The 19,228-nt window shown below is 38.2% G+C and overlaps 2 protein-coding genes across 2 annotated transcripts in view; one reads left to right on the forward strand and one right to left on the reverse strand.

Moving 5' to 3' along the window:
- Positions 1 to 3,020: 3,020 nt before the first annotated feature.
- stc1l (stanniocalcin 1, like) lies at positions 3,021 to 5,670 on the reverse strand (the record flags this gene model as incomplete). The annotated part of the gene is made up of 4 exons (XM_084104960.1): positions 3,021 to 3,314; positions 4,314 to 4,525; positions 4,919 to 5,061; positions 5,559 to 5,670. 4 exons carry the CDS (start codon positions 5,668 to 5,670, stop codon positions 3,032 to 3,034), a joined length of 750 nt encoding a protein of 249 aa, XP_083961086.1. The 3' UTR covers positions 3,021 to 3,031.
- A 3,986-nt stretch (positions 5,671 to 9,656) lies between these two features.
- The window catches only part of rhobtb2b (Rho related BTB domain containing 2b), a 9,663-nt gene continuing 91 nt past the window's right edge, over positions 9,657 to 19,228 (forward strand). The window contains exons 1-10 of the mRNA XM_084105183.1: positions 9,657 to 10,005; positions 11,990 to 12,191; positions 12,284 to 12,387; positions 12,479 to 12,664; positions 14,105 to 15,051; positions 16,180 to 16,298; positions 16,499 to 16,649; positions 16,919 to 17,007; positions 18,538 to 18,643; positions 18,721 to 19,228. The exon at positions 18,721 to 19,228 is cut by the window's right edge and continues 91 nt beyond it. Of these exons, the coding sequence (XP_083961309.1) occupies positions 9,983 to 10,005; positions 11,990 to 12,191; positions 12,284 to 12,387; positions 12,479 to 12,664; positions 14,105 to 15,051; positions 16,180 to 16,298; positions 16,499 to 16,649; positions 16,919 to 17,007; positions 18,538 to 18,643; positions 18,721 to 18,938 (2,145 nt within the window). The 5' untranslated portion in view covers positions 9,657 to 9,982 and the 3' untranslated portion in view covers positions 18,939 to 19,228. The remainder of the gene's footprint in view (positions 10,006 to 11,989; positions 12,192 to 12,283; positions 12,388 to 12,478; positions 12,665 to 14,104; positions 15,052 to 16,179; positions 16,299 to 16,498; positions 16,650 to 16,918; positions 17,008 to 18,537; positions 18,644 to 18,720) is intronic.

Here is a 19,228-nt window from a genome sequence, read left to right on the forward strand (position 1 = left end):
ACTCTCAGTAATCTTGTTGCTTTTGGCAGGAAAGGGTCGTAATTGTATTAATGCCTGGAAATAGGAGCCGTTACGAGTCGCATCTGCCAGTCTGTTTGTGCCATTGCACCCCTGTAAAAAGCTATCTATGAACTACACACCTGCCTTTATGAGCAGCTAATGGGCCATGAGGTGCAATTAACCATCAGCCATTATCACCTCTGACAGATGGTCCACGAAAGTCTTGGATAAACGACTCGAGTGCTCTTCTAGTGACGGCGCTGTCATTACAACCAACGGCCTCTAGACAAAAATTCGAGCAAACAAATGTAATTATTTGGGCTCAATAAAGGTGTTACGTTACCAAGCTGTAGACCAAAGGCTTAGCATGGCATATCTATGCCACTTACACGTGTGTTGTACTGTTTGTAGTCCTAAATCCGAAGAGAATCGTTTTTTTTTAACCAGATGGGTTCCCTCAGGAATAGATAATGCACCTTTCTACATTCCCTGCACACACTCAGTGTTTTGAGAGCTGTCTGATACGTCGCTGCCTTCAGGTGCCGGTGATGACACCGTCATTCATTCTGTTTATTTCTCTAAGCTCTCTTGGTTTCGGTGCCAAGGTGTCCTGACATCTGTGTGTGTGTGTTTACGATAGGGCTGATGTGCTGACACATTGCTCAAGGCAGATTCTTTGCAGTTTACAAAGTACAGATGAAAATGCAATGTTGCTATAGAGCAGACGGCAGTAATAAAAATCAATGGATATTCATGTAAGAAAATACGAGCTTACTGAACTATTTAGACTATGATACAATGTGCATGGAATAATAAATCACATTTTATTGAGTGTTCGTGTCCGAGGCGTAATGAGATGACCTCAGAATGAGAGGGTGTTCATATTTTATAGCTTTAAAACAGATTTTTTTTTTTTTTTCAATGTCTCATAAACACTCTCACACGTGTAACTTTATCCGTCTGTTTGCTCTTTTCCCCATCATCACTTATGCAGGAAGGACTAAATTTAAAAGGCTTTGTGATGTAACTTTTATAGGATAATAACAGTATCGTCTGTCTGTTTATACCAGTTGTTTCCCCTGTGTTCCTTTTGCCCGCAAAACACCCAAGAGCAAACTTTGCTTTCTAGATCACTTGATTAGATGTTTATGTGTTCGGTCTCAGTTCGGCAACAGCGCCACTCCACTTCTGTCTTAGGCAATGATTCTGGGAAGTTCGGAAACTGGATTTTTGTTTTATAAAAGTGTGTGGTTACAATCATCTCTTGTCAATGATGTAATTCATTTGAACACAAAGGTTGAAGGGCAAGATAAATGGGTTGTGTTTTCATCCACTCCTCACTATGAAAGCCAATTTCCACCACATAAGAAAAAAATCATGCTTTGGTAAATCATAAAAAGTCATAATTATGATATATAGGCCTGGTTTCACAGACATTGCTTAAATTAAGCCAGGATTAGGCCTTCGTATAGCTTATACTTAGGAAAAAACATTACTGGTGTGCATCTTGAGACAAAACAATGGCACTGACATTTTAAGATGCATCAGTGTAAGTTGCTTTCAGTTAAAACAGCTCAAACATGCATTTTTAGTCTGGGACTAGTTTAAGCCTCATCTGTGAAACCGGGGGATAGTCTACATTAAGATATTAAGTCATAACTATGAGATAAAAAGTCAAAATTATGACATGAAAGGTCCTACTTATGACAATAAATTTGACTTTATGTCATCATTTAGAAGTCTGTCATAATTATGAGTTTATCTCATAATTGGCCATTGTCATTCGACTTTGTCATAATTCTGACTTTTTATCTCATAAATATGACTTTGTATGTCATAATTCTGACTTTGTATGTCTTAATTATGATTTACCAAAACATGATATTTTTTTCTAATGTGGTGGAAATGGGCTTAGTTGAACACAACTAATGTTTTCCATTTATGTCCATTTGGATTTGATGTTTCTATGGACACTTTTGTCCTCTGTGGAGAAATTAATCTTTCTTAAACCACGTAAAAAAGTAATAGGCTAATTTAATAGCTAGCATTAGCCTATAGGTTGGCCTGTCCTAAACACACAGTAGGACTATTAAATAATATTTAACCACAACTTGATCATTGAGCAGTAGCATTTCCTACTGTAACATGCAAAAATATACAAATGAATATGTAAATACACTATAGCCTTCAGCTCATTGTTAGGTGAAATGTGTGATTGTGGGGTATCAACTTCTTGTCCAGCAAAATTGTTTTGTCTGGTAAAAATTGTAAGAACGTAATGTGTTTGAAAGCAGCGCCCCCTTGTTAATACTTAAATACATTGCAGTTTGATGTGTTCATTAGATTCTATTGGAATTTGGAACATGATTTGTATGGATGCTTTTGGCTACATCAATGGACAAATGTCAGACCGTAAGCAATGAAAGAATGAAAGATGAAACTATTTAGTATATCAGGCAGTTTTACATTTTTATTTCTATCCAAGCACATTCAACTACACAATATCACCAACATGAAGAAAGAATGCCCTTCTTAATCACGTATAATATTTCCCATGGCCAGCATAGGAAACATATCTGAAACATATCCAGAAATATGTAGTTTTCTCTCTCACTTAAAGAATAAAGACTTTTTTTCAGACTCAGATCACAACAATAATAAACTATATAAATTACATTTGGTAGGAAAAATAAATATAAATTATTTTCAGAGTACACTAATAAATATGTCTGCCCTGCCACTACAAGTTGTTCAAGGTGACAGGTTTCCTTTTTCATGATAATATCCTGTGCATCGTAATTTAGCTTCTCTTGCATAAGGCCATCAACCAAAATTCAATATTAAGAGTCTAAAACATGTCATTGGCTTGTATATTCAATGTAATGCAGTTAAAAATCAAGTAGTTGTTGGTTATTGTGAACTAAGCAAAGATTTCCGTTGTGTCCCATTATAAAACTACATTTTTAATGCACTAATCACTAATAACCATCTTCCGCTTACACACATCAAATGGAGAGAGCCGTGTGCGACTCTAAGAGCTTCCTTCGACTGAGCGTTTCCTGGCGAAGAGGTGAGTGGGGTCCCTGTTGCGCAGGTTGGGCTGGATCTTGAACATGGGGGGCCAGCGGAAGCCGGTGTGGCCCTCCATCCCAGAAGTCCCGGCGGCAGCAGGTTCGGGTGGGCAGGGCTTGTTCTGAAGCAGCTGGAAAAGCGTGGCCATGTCAGGTCCCAGTCTGGACACCAGCCCGGCTCGCACCACCTCCACGGTGTCTTCCTCACACTCCATTAAGCTCTGAAGAAGCGTGCTGTAGTACCTGCGACACAAAAGTACGAGGGATTAGTGTGTACAGTCGAGTGAGCTCATTTTATAAACCAGTGACCAATGTTGATCAAGCTCCAAAAGGTCCAACAACAACAAAACAGTTTGGTCTGTTCCTCACACAAATTTTTCATATGGCTTCAGAAGACTTTTATGCAGTATAGTACAAAATGGCATTTTTTTTTTTTTTCATTTTAACTTTAAAATGTACTGTATATTGTATTGTGTTGTAAATTATATTGGAACCTTATTTTAACACCTTATAATACTTTATCATTAATTTGGCTCATAATCATTATTTCATTATTTTTCTTTTAATATTTTTCTTTTTTCACTGTTTATTTTGTTGTGTGTGTTGTTGATTTGGCAATATTGTATGTAAAGCAAAAATGAAAATAAAGTAAAAAAAAATGTCAACTGAAAAAAATCTATCTATCGCTATGAACTGCCTTATATGGATTTTTTTTTTTTTTTTTGTCAAAAATTCACTTTTTTGTTTCACCGAAGACAAAACCCCATGCAAGTGAAAAACATGAGGGTAAGTAAATGATCACATAATATTCCAATCGGATACACAAATAATCTGATTTGGGCTGACAGTGTAAATGTGGTCTAAAATGAAAATCTGAATTAGTTCACTTAAAAAGTGAAAATTAGCCGACATCATCATTTACTCACCCTTATGTTGTTCCAAACCTGTATGAGTTTCTTCTGTTGAACTAAAAAGAAGATATTTTGAAGAATGTTGGTAACCAGACAGTTGACAGTAGCCATTGACTTCCATAGTAGAAAGAAACCCCACAATGGATGTCAATGGGTGCCATGAACTGTCTGGTTACCAACATTCTTCAAAATATCTTCTTTTCTGTTCAACAGAAGAAACTCATACAGGTTTGGAACAACATAAGGATGAGTAAATGATGACAAAATTTTGATTCTCGTGTTTTATCACTTTAAGTCCGGTAGACCAATCATCACTCACACGCTATATTACCTGTTCGGGAAGTGGCTGGGCACTTGGACCACGTCACCAATGGCCTCAGGGTTGGATCGGGCCACTTCGCAGATGTCAAGCTTCTTATAACATTCCTCCTGCACTTCAGCAATCATCTTCTGGAAGGTGGAACAGCGTTTGATGGTCTGGAAGACCTTAGAGGTGATACCGTTGGCGATGCACTTGATGCTCTCTTTCACAAACGTCTTACCCTGAGGGGAAAAATCAAAAATGCTATATAAGCAAACGGGGGAAATGCAATGTTAGGCAAGTTAACACACTAATGACGATGACGATAACGATAAAGATAGTTTTAAAAATCGTTCTCAGTATTAAATAATATCAGATTTCACACCACAGCTATAACGCTAACTGGAATCACTTTCAGAATTGTATCCAGCTGATGAACGATACAAACATTGACAGCCAATCAGAATCCATCCTGCTGTAACGAGCTCGAGCAAAGCGGCAGACAAGCACGCGCGTAGATTAAACAGAACTATATCGTCTGCTGGTGTGAACGCTAATATAGTTATCTTTCTCGGTGTGAACGGGCCTTTACTTAGAGGAGTAAATAAATGGTTCTGATTAATGATGTTTTGTACCTCTGTGTTGAACACAGCAGCAGTGTGGAAGAAGACGTTACAGATCTCGTGCATGCCGTCAGTGTCGCAGGTCGAGTTTTCCAGACATGCGAAGGTGGAGCAGCCGACCTGTAGAGCTCCGTTCAGGCACCGGGCAACCTCAGCTGGAGGAGGAAGGAAAAATACTTTTTTTGAGAAACAGTTTTATTCAGAACATTGTAAAAGTAGACCTTTTTGCTACAGAGACAGTCCTGAAGGTCGGTGTAATATATGGTCTCAAAGGTGAAACCCAGCAAACACAGAACGTTCCCCCTAACGTTAGTAGGCTATTGGGTTCCCAATTTTTTTGAGAACCAAATAACGTTCTAGGAACGTTCTTTTTAGGTTTTATTTTTTGCAACCATAAAAGATTGTTGCAGGGTGGTTATTTTTAAATAACTTATAACATTAGGGGAATCTTAGTTAGAATAATGTTCTACAATCCATTAAGAAAACTTTCCTGGCTAACCAAAAACAAACCTTAAAAAAGAATGTGCTGGGAAGTTCTTCTGGAATTGAACCTACAACCTTATAACCACTAAGGATTTGAACATTTGCCCATGCATAGGCTACTCTTAAAACAATAACAAAGTGACCATTCAATAAAGAAAATAATACTTACTAGGGCTGTTGGATGAGAATCGTGCTCGTCTTGGTTGTGCAGGTTCCTGATCTGTTCCAAACGCAGATGTAACCAAAACGAGGAGCAAAAGAAATCCGCTTTTCAGAAGCATGTCTGCACCTAGAACCTTAAACAAGGGATGAAAACAAGAGACCTTTGCTGATTCTGTGGGTTTGTGTTTCAGGTTGATGACAGCCTCAGCTTTATACAGATCTTCAGCTGAGCTTGACGGCTCATAAATCCCCACCATCACCAATCAGAACGCAGGATCCGAAAGCTCAAACTTTCCATCTCTTTGTAAATATTCATGGGCTGATGCTAATGCAGACCCACCTGCTATGATTTTATCTCCAGTTAGACATTTAATTTATTTCAGATACTTGAGAGAATCATATTGCTACTTATAAGCAAACGGGGGTAAACATAAAATCATCATAGACAATTTTTATTTTATGGATTTTGCAGTATTTATTATGAATGATTTATCTGTGCACATTATTATTATTTTTAATTAATGTGCCATCATAATCTTTAATCAAAATAACTTGCCCTCTGTATTGCAACATATGGGCAGTGTCCGAAATCGCATACTCTCTTGAGTAGGTACTTTTTTTGAACAAGTAATTTCTTCACAATAGCTAAGTACATTATATATAGTATGAGTGTGTGTAATGTAATCTGGACGTACTACATTCACCATTTTGTCATCATGTGATCTACCAGCGTCACAAAATCTCTCCCGTGGGTGGCCTCATGATAGTAAAGTGTCCATCGTATGCACACTTCAGAATCTACCTGGAAGTAGTAGGCCATCCAGGTACTTTTTGTGTACTCTTATGAATACTGTGAATTTGGACATACTTCTTTTGTCACATACTGTTTTTCGCCTACTATATAGTAGGCAGCCCTCTACTTTTCTCTTATGACATGTTTACTGGTGTGTCACTCACATGAGATTGACCAATAGGAAATGACAACCATGCAATGGCGTCCAATCAATTCCCTATATGGACAAAATCAAGTTCTGCAAAAAAAATTCTTGTTCGAAAAGCCGTTTTACTCCGATATATGACACAATAGGGCACTTACACTTCATGCTGACTTCATTTTTTTTTTTTTCTTAAAATTGCACCTTAGCATATCTAAGTAATTAAACACAAACTATCATAAAAAAAAAACCTCAGATTTCTCATGATCCTAAATGATGTTTGCTTCACATTCTCATCTGGAGGATCATGATGATTTACCCTGTTCTGTAACAATATTATGATATTCCCAATGATATCCCTCTCAAGCAAGTCACGCTCAATGGCTTCTTTGTAGAAAACACTTCTACAGTGTTTGGTTTGGATTTAATTTCACTGTGATTTACTGTATGCACATCTCTCTAATTTGATGCTCTTTGCTGTTGTTCTCAAAGAGGGTTCAGGGAGTTTTTTCACACCTGGCACAGGTAATTGTGCTAAAGGTACAAGCTTCATCAAAACAGACAAATGTAGCTTGTCAGAACTGGTCATGTGGTTGACTGAACGTCCGTTCCCACAGGATCTGAAAGAGAAGCGTTTGTAAGTGTCTAATCAGTGGATCTTGCAAAGGCTAGGAAGTGATGTGTTTTCCATGATGAACTTCATTAGCCTAAAGAAATTTCCTCCCCTAAAGGGTTAATTACTGATAATGATCAAAGCACTCACTGGTTTCTTAAGAGGGGGGCTGGAGACGCAGCTATTTTGGTTTTATTACCTTTGTTCACACAAATGCCTGCAGTTTGTTAATGAAGTAGGGCAGGAAAACTCACACCCACATCTTTACTGAATAACATGATTGAGTAGGAACAAACACACACAGCCTTTCATTTTCCAATAATCTGTTGAATCTCAGGCTACATGACATTGAAGTCATAAATATCGATTTTTCAACAACAACAACAAAAAAGCTGAATGTGATGATTGTGCCATTAATGCCTTTAGCAGGTACTACATCAAGTTGGGGTTAAGCAGAAAATGTAAACGTAGCCTATATGTATAGCACACCTTCAGTAAATTCATCCTGCTTGAGAATTTATCACCATTCAACTTTTTTTTTTTTCATAAAATGAGGAAGAATCTTAATCTAAAGTGGGCCCCAAAAGTCTGAGATGATATTGGAAATCGGGGGTATTTTTTCTCCAATTTAAACCTGGAAATAATCCGAAAGTTGTAGATTTTGAAGAGTAAAAAGGAGTAACAGGAGTTACAGTGTCCTTCTTACACGTTACATGTAGTTAGTATAAAATTAAACCGTGATTTTTACGGTAAAAAAACGGCAGCTGTGGTTGCTGGAACTTTACCGTCAAAAATCCGGTAGCAACGTTATTGGTTTTACAGACTTAACTTACAATTTACAGTAATAAACCGTATTTTATTATCTGATATAATGTGAATTTACCGTCCTATTGAAGTATTAATATCTGTTTTGTACCATTGTAATACACTGATAATCACCAATCACAGCAGTGATGAGAGTCACATGATCAATCAAAGCTCATCACAAGCAGCTCTTCCACAAGAAAGTTAATACTAATATATAGAAGCTGCACAGTGTCATTGACACAAACATTAAACACCATCACTGTAACACACATGAAATTTTAAAAATGCAATAAACATTCATTTAACAACATTAAATGTAACATAAAACCCTAATGTACATAACTGATTAGAAAAAACGAAGAAAACTATGAAGAAACAGTTATTTCAACAAAAATACATCAAATGTGAAGTGTCACACAGGGAATTGTGGGAATGTCAATTTACGGTTTTTCACTGTAAATTATACAATGAGTTGTTCTTTTTCACTTTCAAAAACTGTAAATTTAACGGTATTTTACAGTAAAATTACATTAAATGTACCATTAGATCTATCACAGTTATTTACCGTATATAGTATGGAAACTTTCTGTTAACCAATTAACAGTTTTTCACTGTAGCATTTTTACAGTCTTTTACCGTTAAAATTACGATCATTTTTTGCATAATTATATGCAACTAACCCTAAAACACACCCTAATCCTAACCCTATAGTTAATTCCTATTACTTAAATGTACATACACTGTAAAACGGTCACCTTAAAATAAAGTGTAAACAAAAAAACAAAAACGTTTACTATTGTTAGTATTAAGAAAAGCATGTTAAGATGAGCATGTGAACGTTCTTTCTTCCATAAAAGCACAAGAAGCTTTGTTGGATAACATGGATCATCATCACTTGAATCACTGCTGTCCTCATAAAAAAAGGGATAACAGGCTTAACAAATAAGAACTGTAATAATTATTAATACAAATTCTGATATTATTAATACAAATGCTAATATTATAATAAAAATCTTGTATTAATATAAATTTAAATAATTTTACTTCTGGACTTCATTGATGGCTTTAATGATCAACACAAAGCAACAAATGCACAATTTTCACTAGTTGAAATGTTATTTCTTGATATCTGTATATTTCAACATGTTACATTTGTTATTTCTGATATCTGAACATGTATTTCTGAAATCAATAATTAGGAGAGTAATTTCAGATATCTAAAATGGCTTTCTTATAACAATCATTCTATCAGGAATTAACATGGTCACTAATGACAATCGAATTATTGATATATATATAAAAAAATGTAGAAATCCAATTGTTGATTTCAAGAACAGATTTGCACTATTTACCACGAAATTATTGATAATAATAAAAAATATGATTTTTACTAGTAAGGATTGTATTTCTGATATGTGAAATTGGAATTTCAACTAGTAAAAATCAGTAGGCTATCCTGGGAAAGAATACAAGTCAAAACGGCTTGCCATACACTGCAGGTTTATTAATGTTCAGTCTTTATTAACGAGAGCATAGGCTAGTTTGCAGTGAGTGTCGGATATACTATCAAATAGAAGCAGCGCACACTATTGAGGTGAGGATGGTAGAAAAGGCAGATATTTTAAGATAACTTTCAGGAGAGGGCAGCAGGTTGGTAGTTATGAAGCTTGAGGTAATATGTGTTAATTATAATTATTTGTTGTAGTCTTTACGACTCTTTCATTTCAACCACCCCATTCTCAACACCCTTAGTGTGGTGCGTCAGATGGCGCTGCCTACATGCGGAAGAGAAACCAAGGAACCACCGGGAATGTCACGAATCAGAAGCCTACAGCCGTCGCGCTTTTCTGCTCATTCAGTCGGTGCATTTTAATAAAATTATCTTAAGAATTAGGGCGTTTGGTGGTAACATGGGTTAGGTCTGGATGCGGTAAACTACGGTGACAGCCTAATTCTGTATCTTCTGCTTCTACGCCGGGAAAATGAAGTGTATGCCCGGTTCGTTTCAGGTGCACGCCGCATACAACGGGCATTTTATCACCTTCCTCTCTAAGAGCACAAACGACTGCCAACCCGATGCATCCCTTCAGTTCACTTCGGTAAGGTCTCGAGTGTTCATAAATGCATGCGATTGTGTAGGCTACATTAATTGCTTTCTTAAGCAGGACATTATACGGAAATGAGGAGTAGGCTATTACATAAGTTAAGTGTGAAGGCTGTGTTTCAACCTACTGAGCTGCCTACATAGACAGCATTGCTCGGCATCGTAGGCGAATTTGTGCAGCCGATTCTGAGAGCGTCGAACCTGTTTTTTACGGCTCTGGAATGCTTGATTCTGATTGGTCAATAGCTACGCCTTAGGTGCATAAAATTGTTTTTGTAAAATGATCGCTAAAATGGATATTTCGCCGCTTCATACCAGTTTTAGTTTTAATCTTTTCATAACTTTCGAGAAATGTCTAGAAAAAAAGAAAAAAATCTATAAGAATAAGTTGTTGCTAAAATTGTTCGCTACAGAAAAGTACATTTTTCTATGTGGAATTGCGGAGTAGCCTAATAATAAATGATTTTTGCTGCTCCAATGTAGGCTACTGGACTATTTTTCTTAAAAGACCCCCTTTTTGTGAAAATTACGATTTTAATTGTGCCGTTTGAATGTTTGTCCGCTTTGAATGGAGATTAAATGTAGATTGGGTGGTATTTCGTCAATGAGGCGAGAGGACAGTGGATTTAGACTGCTCAAACATAAATCCCCGTACATAGTAGTACATAGTTCTTTGTATCTTTGTACCGTATTGGTGGATGAAATGTTTTGGGCTTTAGTAAGCGGTTTCCCTCTTTAGCTCTACGTCCCATGTCAAAGTCAGGTTAAGGCAAGTCTTTTCACTCGGCAGCCATCTTTAAAACGCTTCTCGGGCAGCTATTTTAGTCATGTGCAGCTCCTATCTCTTTGAATGGGGAAACATCAAATTCTCCAAAGAAAGTTAACGCAGTATGGATGTTTTGTCACGTGCTTCTTGGCGAAGATTTTTCACTACTCTAATGAAAACTTTGTTGCTAGTGATAAACTCTGGATTTTTCAACAGACACCAGGATTGGTGACTATAGGATCGGTTGATCGGTGGATCATTTATGTACCGGTTAAGCCGGAAGGCCGACATAACTGCTGAAACCCGTTTTTCACGGTGGCAACTGATGCAGAGCCTGGTCTACGTAAATTTTGGTTATTGTTTTAAAATCAATAGCCAGATCTTTCTTGGCACACCAGTTTTTAACAGTCCTGGCTTAATTTCTTGACTTTTCCAGCATTTTAATTTCTCTTTCTCTGCCTTGACCATCTTTACCACTCATACATGCTAGCCCACCCATTAAAGGGTTAGTTCACCCAAAAATAAAAATTCTGTCATTAATTACTCGCCCTCATGTCGTTCCAAACCTGTAAGACTTTCGTTCATCTTCGGAAAACAAATGAAGATCTTTTTAATTAAATCTGAGAGCTTCCGGTCACTCCATTGACAGCTACGCAACTGACACTATGATGCTTCAAAAAGTTCATAAAGAGATCATAAAAAAACAATCCATATGTATTGAGCGGTTTAGTCCAAATTTTCTTAAGAGACTCGATCGCTTTATGATGAACAGATTGAATTTAGGCTTTAACCTATTTGGAAAGTATGCATCTAATCATCTAATATGTGGATGAAGTATAAATATTCCTTACATTTCTCAAACATCTGCCTTACAGACTAATTGAGTGAAAATGAGCTAAAACAATTATGGATGGCAGAATATGGAGACTGCATTATAACCTATTATTATTGTTATGTCACAAAGCTTTTATTGCCATTTAAGTTATTGTGTTTTTGATGTTATGTCTACATAATCACATGCAATACTTAATCTTTTGATTAATAATCTTGCTTGCACGTTGAACATGAGGAAAAAAAGAGTATATATTTATAGACATCATTTGCAGTATCATGCTTGATTATGTAAGGAATTTATCCTCTTAAATTTGACAATTTTTTCAGAGTATTTTCAAGTTTAATGAGTGTTAATCGTGTCTTTATCCATTGCTTTTAGGTCCCAGTTTACAGATACTGACATGGACTATGAGAGGCCTAATGTGGAGACCATTAAATGTGTGGTGGTGGGGGACAATGCTGTGGGCAAAACGCGGCTGATCTGTGCCCGAGCATGCAACGCCACTCTTACGCAGTACCAGCTACTCGCCACGCATGTGCCCACCGTCTGGGCCATTGACCAGTATAGAGTCTGTCAAGAGGTCTGGACTTTTATCTCTCCGCTCAAGACACTTCAAAAGCATAAGATAAGTATTGTAACCCATAAATCCAATTCTTGTGGCTGTTTTTGAAGGTTCTGGAGCGCTCCAGAGATGTAGTGGATGATGTAAGCGTGTCTCTTCGATTATGGGACACTTTCGGAGACCACCACAAAGACCGGCGCTTTGCTTACGGCAGGTGTGTTTGTGGACCGTTTTGCTGGAAATGAAACATCTGAAATATTCTTTTGAGGACATCTTAAATGTTTTATCTTGTGTTTGTACACCAGGTCAGATGTGGTGGTCCTGTGCTTCTCCATCGCCAACCCCAATTCTCTCTTTCACGTGAAGACCATGTGGTACCCAGAGATCAAGCACTTCTGCCCTCGCGCCCCAGTCATCCTGGTGGGCTGCCAGTTAGACATGCGTTATGCTGACCTGGAGGCTGTTAATAGGGCACGGAGGCCTCTTGCCAGGTGAATTGTCGATCAAAATTTTCAATCTGTTATTTAAAGACCCATTGAAATCAGAATTTGTGTTTTTGTGCTCATTATGCTAATTAAAAATTGATATTCTTTCTCAAAATTTATAGTCTTTCTCTTCCTGGAATTTTTTTTATTAATATGTGCAGATGTATTTTTTTTTTTTTTCAATGAAATGGTGTCTAAAAATGTATATGTATCTATTGTTAAAATCTATGTTACCATTTAAAAGCTTCGGGTTGGTAAGATTTTTTAATTGTTTTTTTCTCTTTAAAGTCTTCTGCTCACCAAAGCTGCACTTATTTGATCAAGAGTACAGTAAATATTGTAATATTGTGAAGTATTATTACAATTTAAAATGACTGTTTTCTATTTGAATATAATTGTAAAATGTAATTTATTCCTGTGATTCAAAGCTGAATTATCAGCATCATTACAGAAATCATTCTAATATGCTGATTTGCTGCTCAAGAAACATTTCTTATTATTATCAATGTTGAAAACAGTTGTGCTGCTTAATATTTTTGTGGAAACCATGATAATTTGTTTAGGATTATTTGATGAATAGAATGTTCAAAACAACAGCATTTATTTGAAAGTGAAATATTTTGTAACATTAAAATGAAATATTTTGTAACATTCCAAATGGCTTTACTGTCACTTTTGATCAATGTAATGCATCTTTGCTGATTAAAAGTATTAATATTAATTTCTTTCAAAAAACAAAATCTGTATTTAAAATAAGTAATTATACTGCATAAAAAATGTATAAAAAAATACAAATCGTCCCCTTGGAATTATAAGGTTCTATCTGACATTTTTGTCAAAATTTAGTTCTTCACATATTCTTATTCTGTGACCACTTCTTTACATTATGTGATGTTGTTTTTTAAGTTGTGTACATTTTGGAACTTTTTATTTAGAAAATAAAAAGGTTCTTTCTACACAGTCGAATGGAATGCAAAAACTTTAAAGCTCAATATCTCAAAACTGCTCAGAACGCAGATAGAACCTTATAATTCCAAGGGGACGAAATGTAAACATCTCTATATTTTAAATACCACATGCTTCTCTAACTTATAAAACATACAATGTTATCTATATTATAAATATTAAAAATACTAATAATTATACATGTCTTTATATTATAAGTATCACTTGCTTCTCTAAATTATGAGTATAAAATACTAATAAGTATAAATATCTCTTTATTAATGTCACCTGGTTCTGATTAGGAATAGCAAGAAATAAGCATTGGTCGGTCTGTGTGTCTTTGGCTTGCTTTATTTCAGACTATTTAATTGGCTAAATTGAGCATCATGTATTGAGGGCGTTTTTAATTCATGCAAGAATGTAACAAATATGTAGCATTCACATTAAAGATATTGTAGTACATCCTTTTTGTTGACATTTCTCCATCAACCGACTTTACAGACCCATCAAAGCAAATGAGATTCTTCCTCCTGAGAAGGGTCGCGAGGTGGCCAAAGAACTGGGTGTGCCGTACTTCGAGACCAGCGTTGTGGCTCAGTTTGGAGTGAAGGACGTGTTTGACAATGCCATTCGCGCTGCTCTCATCTCACGGCGCCACCTGCAGTTCTGGAAGTCTCACTTGAGGGACGTCCAACGGCCTCTTTTGCAGGCGCCTTTCCTGCCTCCAAAGCCTCCTCCGCCCGCTATAGTCATCCCGCCACCTCCTTCCACCACTGAGGAGCACCCGGCCCGGCTGCTGGAGGAGCCGCTGTGTGCTGATGTGGTTCTGGTCCTCCAAGAGCACCAGCGAGTTTTCGCTCATAAAGTCTACCTCGCCACGGCCTCTTCTAAATTCTACGACCTTTTTCTCCAGGATGTGAAGGTAGAGGCTGACGGCAAGCAACCTCCCGGTCGGGAGCTCCCTACACGGGCCGCCAGCTTTGACATGTGCGAGAGCAGCGATGAAGAAAGCAGGGTCAACCTCAGGGCCTGCATCAGTGACGGGACCCTGACCGGTGCAGACTCTGATGGGATCCTGGAGGGTGGGTGCGGGGGGCGACTTCTGTCGTCTTTGGGTCGGGCTTTCGTCGGCATCAGGAGAGAAACGGTCCAGGACCCCGTCACGTTCATCTCCCGGCCAATGACGGTGGTGCACATGGACCCGTCGGTGTTGCTCAGGCCGTTTCGCGTGGTCATGCGTTACCTATACACTGGACAGTTGGATGAGCACGAGAAGGACCTGATGCACATCGCCCACATCGCCGAGCTGCTGGAAGTGTTTGACTTGCGCATGATGGTCGCCAACATCCTCAACGACGAGGCCTTCATGAACCAGGAGATCACAAAGGCGTTCCATGTGCGACGGACCAATCGGGTGAAGGAATGCTTGGCTAAAGGAACTTTCTCAGGTTAAAGTTGTTTTTATCTCATGTAGTAAAGTAGGGCAGAATTTGGGGATATAATTGAATTCCGAATTAGTTTAATTATTTCTTTATTAACTATTGTAAAATTTCTCTGTAAAATAGTGATGGGCGCTTTCGAAACACTCAAAACCTTTGCAAATCATTTCGAACCAGCGTTTTCAATAAATGAGGATTCGTTGCGCCAATACTGTTTCAGAATTTCAATGGTTCGCCACTAGGTCTCTGTGAACCAATGAACTAGTGTCTGTATCGTTTTTACCTGATCTTGGATCAGTTTTATAAGTTTGTTGTCATTTTAATGACACAGTTTTATTATAAAAAGGAAGAGTTTTAGCAAAGTCCCTTTAAGGCAAGTTAACTTGGCAGCTATTTTAGTCGTACAAATGCAGCTCCTATCTCTTTGAAAGGGGAAACATCAAATTCTCCAAAGCTGTTCACCAAGCTTACAATTACATTTCATATTTGAAATCACCAATGAAATCATGTGCTGTCATAAGCGTCTCACAACACTGACAATATCTATAGCAAGTGACACAATGACTTTTAACAATTGGCGATTGGCTTTTATTTAGAAGCTGGGACTTATTCTGCAATATTGCGCATTGCACTTTCTCCCATTCATAGTAATACGAGTGCACCATCTTAAAGCCTTTGGTTGTTGTTGTTAATAGTCTCTTATTGGTGTGATTGACCAAGCTCTCCATAAAACAAACAAAACAAGCCCTACAATTTAATAAAATAACACATAATGTAATGGTATTAGATGATTTATTATTTGCATTTAATATATTACACTTTCAACAACATATTGGTTTGTAACAGATGTTTTTATGTGTGTTGGGTGGAGTTTTCATTGCGTATAAGCCATTCTGACCGGCAGGTGTCACCAGTGTGTGGCGTTTCGAGTGCTTCGAAACAGTGAATAATTTTGCAAAGCAATTGGTGTATCATGAGCTGCGCATGTGTAAAAGAACACAGTGCCACGCTTCGATCTGAAACATGCAGCGCATATATTTAGCGATATCGTGAATACAGTTCACCGTGCAGCCCTGTCGTAAGATCCTAATGCTGTCTGTTTTTGCTGCATCAAAGATTTCTTTCTTTGTATCCCAGATGTGGTGTTTAAACTGGATGATGGTACCGTTCAGGCCCACAAACCCTTGCTCATCTCTAGCTGCGATTGGATGGCAGCCATGTTTGGTGGGCCTTTTGTCGAGAGCTGTACTAAAGAGGTAAATGCTGCATTTTACAGAAGTGACCCATTCATGCACAACATTTATAAACATCACTGTGGAAAAGAGATAAATCAATGGGTAAATTGTACATTTTGTTCACTTTTTCTGTGTCCTCTGAGAGAAGATTTCAAACAGTGTTACATTGACATTTGTGTAGAAGTTAATGTTAGCTTCAAAGACGTGTTGTGGTTTCACAGGTGTTGTTCCCAAATACGACCCGTAGTAGTATGCAGGCTGTGCTGGAGTATCTCTACACGGGACGCTTCTGCTCCAGACCTGACCTGGACGCCATGGAGCTCATTATCTTGGCCAATCGCCTCTGCTTGCCTCACCTGGTCGCCCTCACAGGTCTGACGATTGGTTATCATGTCAATAATGTACATAAGAACTAACAAGGATTATAGAGTTTATAGAGTCTGTCCTCAAAGTTTTGAACGGTAGTGTAAATATTATATGTTGTTGTTCATTTTAAATGAACTTTAAAATTCACTCTTTTCATGCATTGAAAGAGCAGCATGAACATTGTGCTAAACTTCTCCTTTTGTGTTTCACTGAAGAAAAAAGTCATTCAGGGTGAATAAATTATGTAATTGTGTATTAATTGTGTTTTGCTGCAGAGCTCCATACTGTGACTGTTCTGAAGGAGTCTGCCGCCATGGGCACGGACATTGACGGAGATGTGCTGGTATATCTGGAGATGGCTCAGGTAAAGTTTAAAGACAGAGTAGGTGATTTGGTCTAGAATTTTTTTGTTTGTTATGCTGGTTGAAAGTCTCTTCACATCCTGAAAGCAATCACTAAGTTAGGCGGTCTAAATGTATTTATATGTATACTATATATCGTCTATGGAAGGCATAGGACCATAAAATGTTCGTCCAATCATTGCATTGGGTCCGATGTCCTACCTCCCCAGACATCACACGTCATCAGCGTGTTTCATGCTATGCAGTGTTAGACAGACGTCAGTCAACGAACGGCGCAACCGAAACAGCAGCCGCCTTTTACAGTTCCTCCTCAACCAAAACATGAGCTTATGCTGCGTTCACGCCATAACTACTGTAATATGGAAGAGATGGAAATCTGTGACGTTATACTCTGAGTGGTTTGTGACTCGAATTTATGCGTTTCAATGGCAACACTATCAACGGCTAAATGAATCTGCTGCAGTCAGGTGGAACAGGTCAGTGCTCTTTAAGTTATGTTCATTATTATTGTAATGTTATGTGCTTTGAGACGTAGTTTAACGCCGTCTCTCGTGACGCTTCTGTTTGCTCTCTGCTGTACGCGTTCATGTGTTTGAGGAGGCGTGGGTTTGGAGGTGCTATGAACGGAGGGTGGGATCTTATGCTTTCAAAGCTAGCTTGCTATTGTTAGCCTTTCTGAAAATTGCCCACCCTACCTTTAAGATTTAGTGCATAGGTTATTTAAGTGAAGTTTTCAAGTTAGCATTTCCTTTATTGATTAACCGAGCTGTTGTGCAGCAAGAGCTGAGACTCTGTCGTACTTGCCTACGATTATGTTACAAGTAAACTAAGTAACTAAATAATGGGTTTCCTGCAAACAGTACAGTAACCCGTGTCTTGCTCTAGGATTTGATGTGAAGTCAGACACATTTTTGCTGCATTCCTGTGAATGTTCACATGGTTCATTCTGTCATGCCTGAGTGGTCAAGCTGAGTCACATGATTTACTAAAGACTCTTAGGAACGCTAAACATTTCTTCACTTTAGTGTATCAGGCACTCTCTGTGAGTAAAATGTGTTCCTGTATTTGACTCTGAAACTAAACGGTATGATTTATAAAATGAATTTAACAGAGCTTGAGTTTCATTGGTAAACTGGTATAGACTGACAGTGAAAAATGAGCTAACCCTAATGTCATTACAAACTCTTCCGTGGAACACAAATGGAGACATTTAGCATATTGTTCACAGGACCAAAAGAAACACCATGAAAAGTCGTTAAGACATCCATAAGGTTATATTTCACGTCTTCTGAAGCCATACGATAGCTTTGATAGCTGTTCTCATTACTGTAGCTTTCAAATCCCATTAGTGCTTCATGGCACTAGTTTTTGGCAACGGGACACAAGAAAACCAGGAAGAGAAATAAAAATAAAAATCGGACCAACCCACAGTCATATGTGTTTGAAAAAACATAATGCCGACTAAATGATGATTTTTGGGTGAATTATTCCTTTAAAGAACACTCAATTTACATGTTGTCATGTGATTTCAGTTCCACTGTGCCTACCAGCTCACCGATTGGTGCCTTCACCACATCTGCACCAACTACAACAACGTGTGCCGCAAATTCCCCAGGGACATGAGGGCCAAATCAGCAGGTAGTACATGAAAACTTTGTCTTTTGTCTTTTAACCTGTCCAGAATTGACATGTTTTTGTTTTGGATGCATTTTCAGAGAACCAAGAATACTTCGAGAAGCACCGCTGGCCTCCGGTCTGGTACCTGAAGGAGGACGACCACTACCAGAGAGCACGGAAGGAGCGGGAAAAGGAGGACTACCTGTTGCAGAAGCGGCAGAGCAAGCGGAAATGGGTGCTGTGGAATCTTCCGCCCTCCCCTTCGAACCCCTCTTCATCTTCCTCTTCGTCCTCATCCACCTCTGCTGTCATCTGAAGAGGAGAGGGGGACAAGTCCTGCTTTTTCCACAGGGTTGAAATCACAGCTGGTTTCAGATCAACATCCCATCAACCGTGCTTTGAAGTTCTTGGTGCTTCAAGTCCTGCAAGGCATCATGTAGGGCATGGCCACCAAACAGGTCCAAATGTGAAATGTTTACCAAATGTGACTGTAGTCGTTCTGCTGGTGCGTACTGTAAAACAGGTAGGCATCTCATCTTAAAACAATGAAGAAACATTTGGTGTATTTTAGTGATCTAGATTCTAGATCAGTGGTTCCCAACTTGA

The sequence above is a fragment of the Abramis brama genome (assembly GCF_963993115.1).
Source record: "Abramis brama genome assembly, chromosome: 25".
Taxonomy (NCBI): domain Eukaryota; kingdom Metazoa; phylum Chordata; class Actinopteri; order Cypriniformes; family Leuciscidae; genus Abramis; species Abramis brama.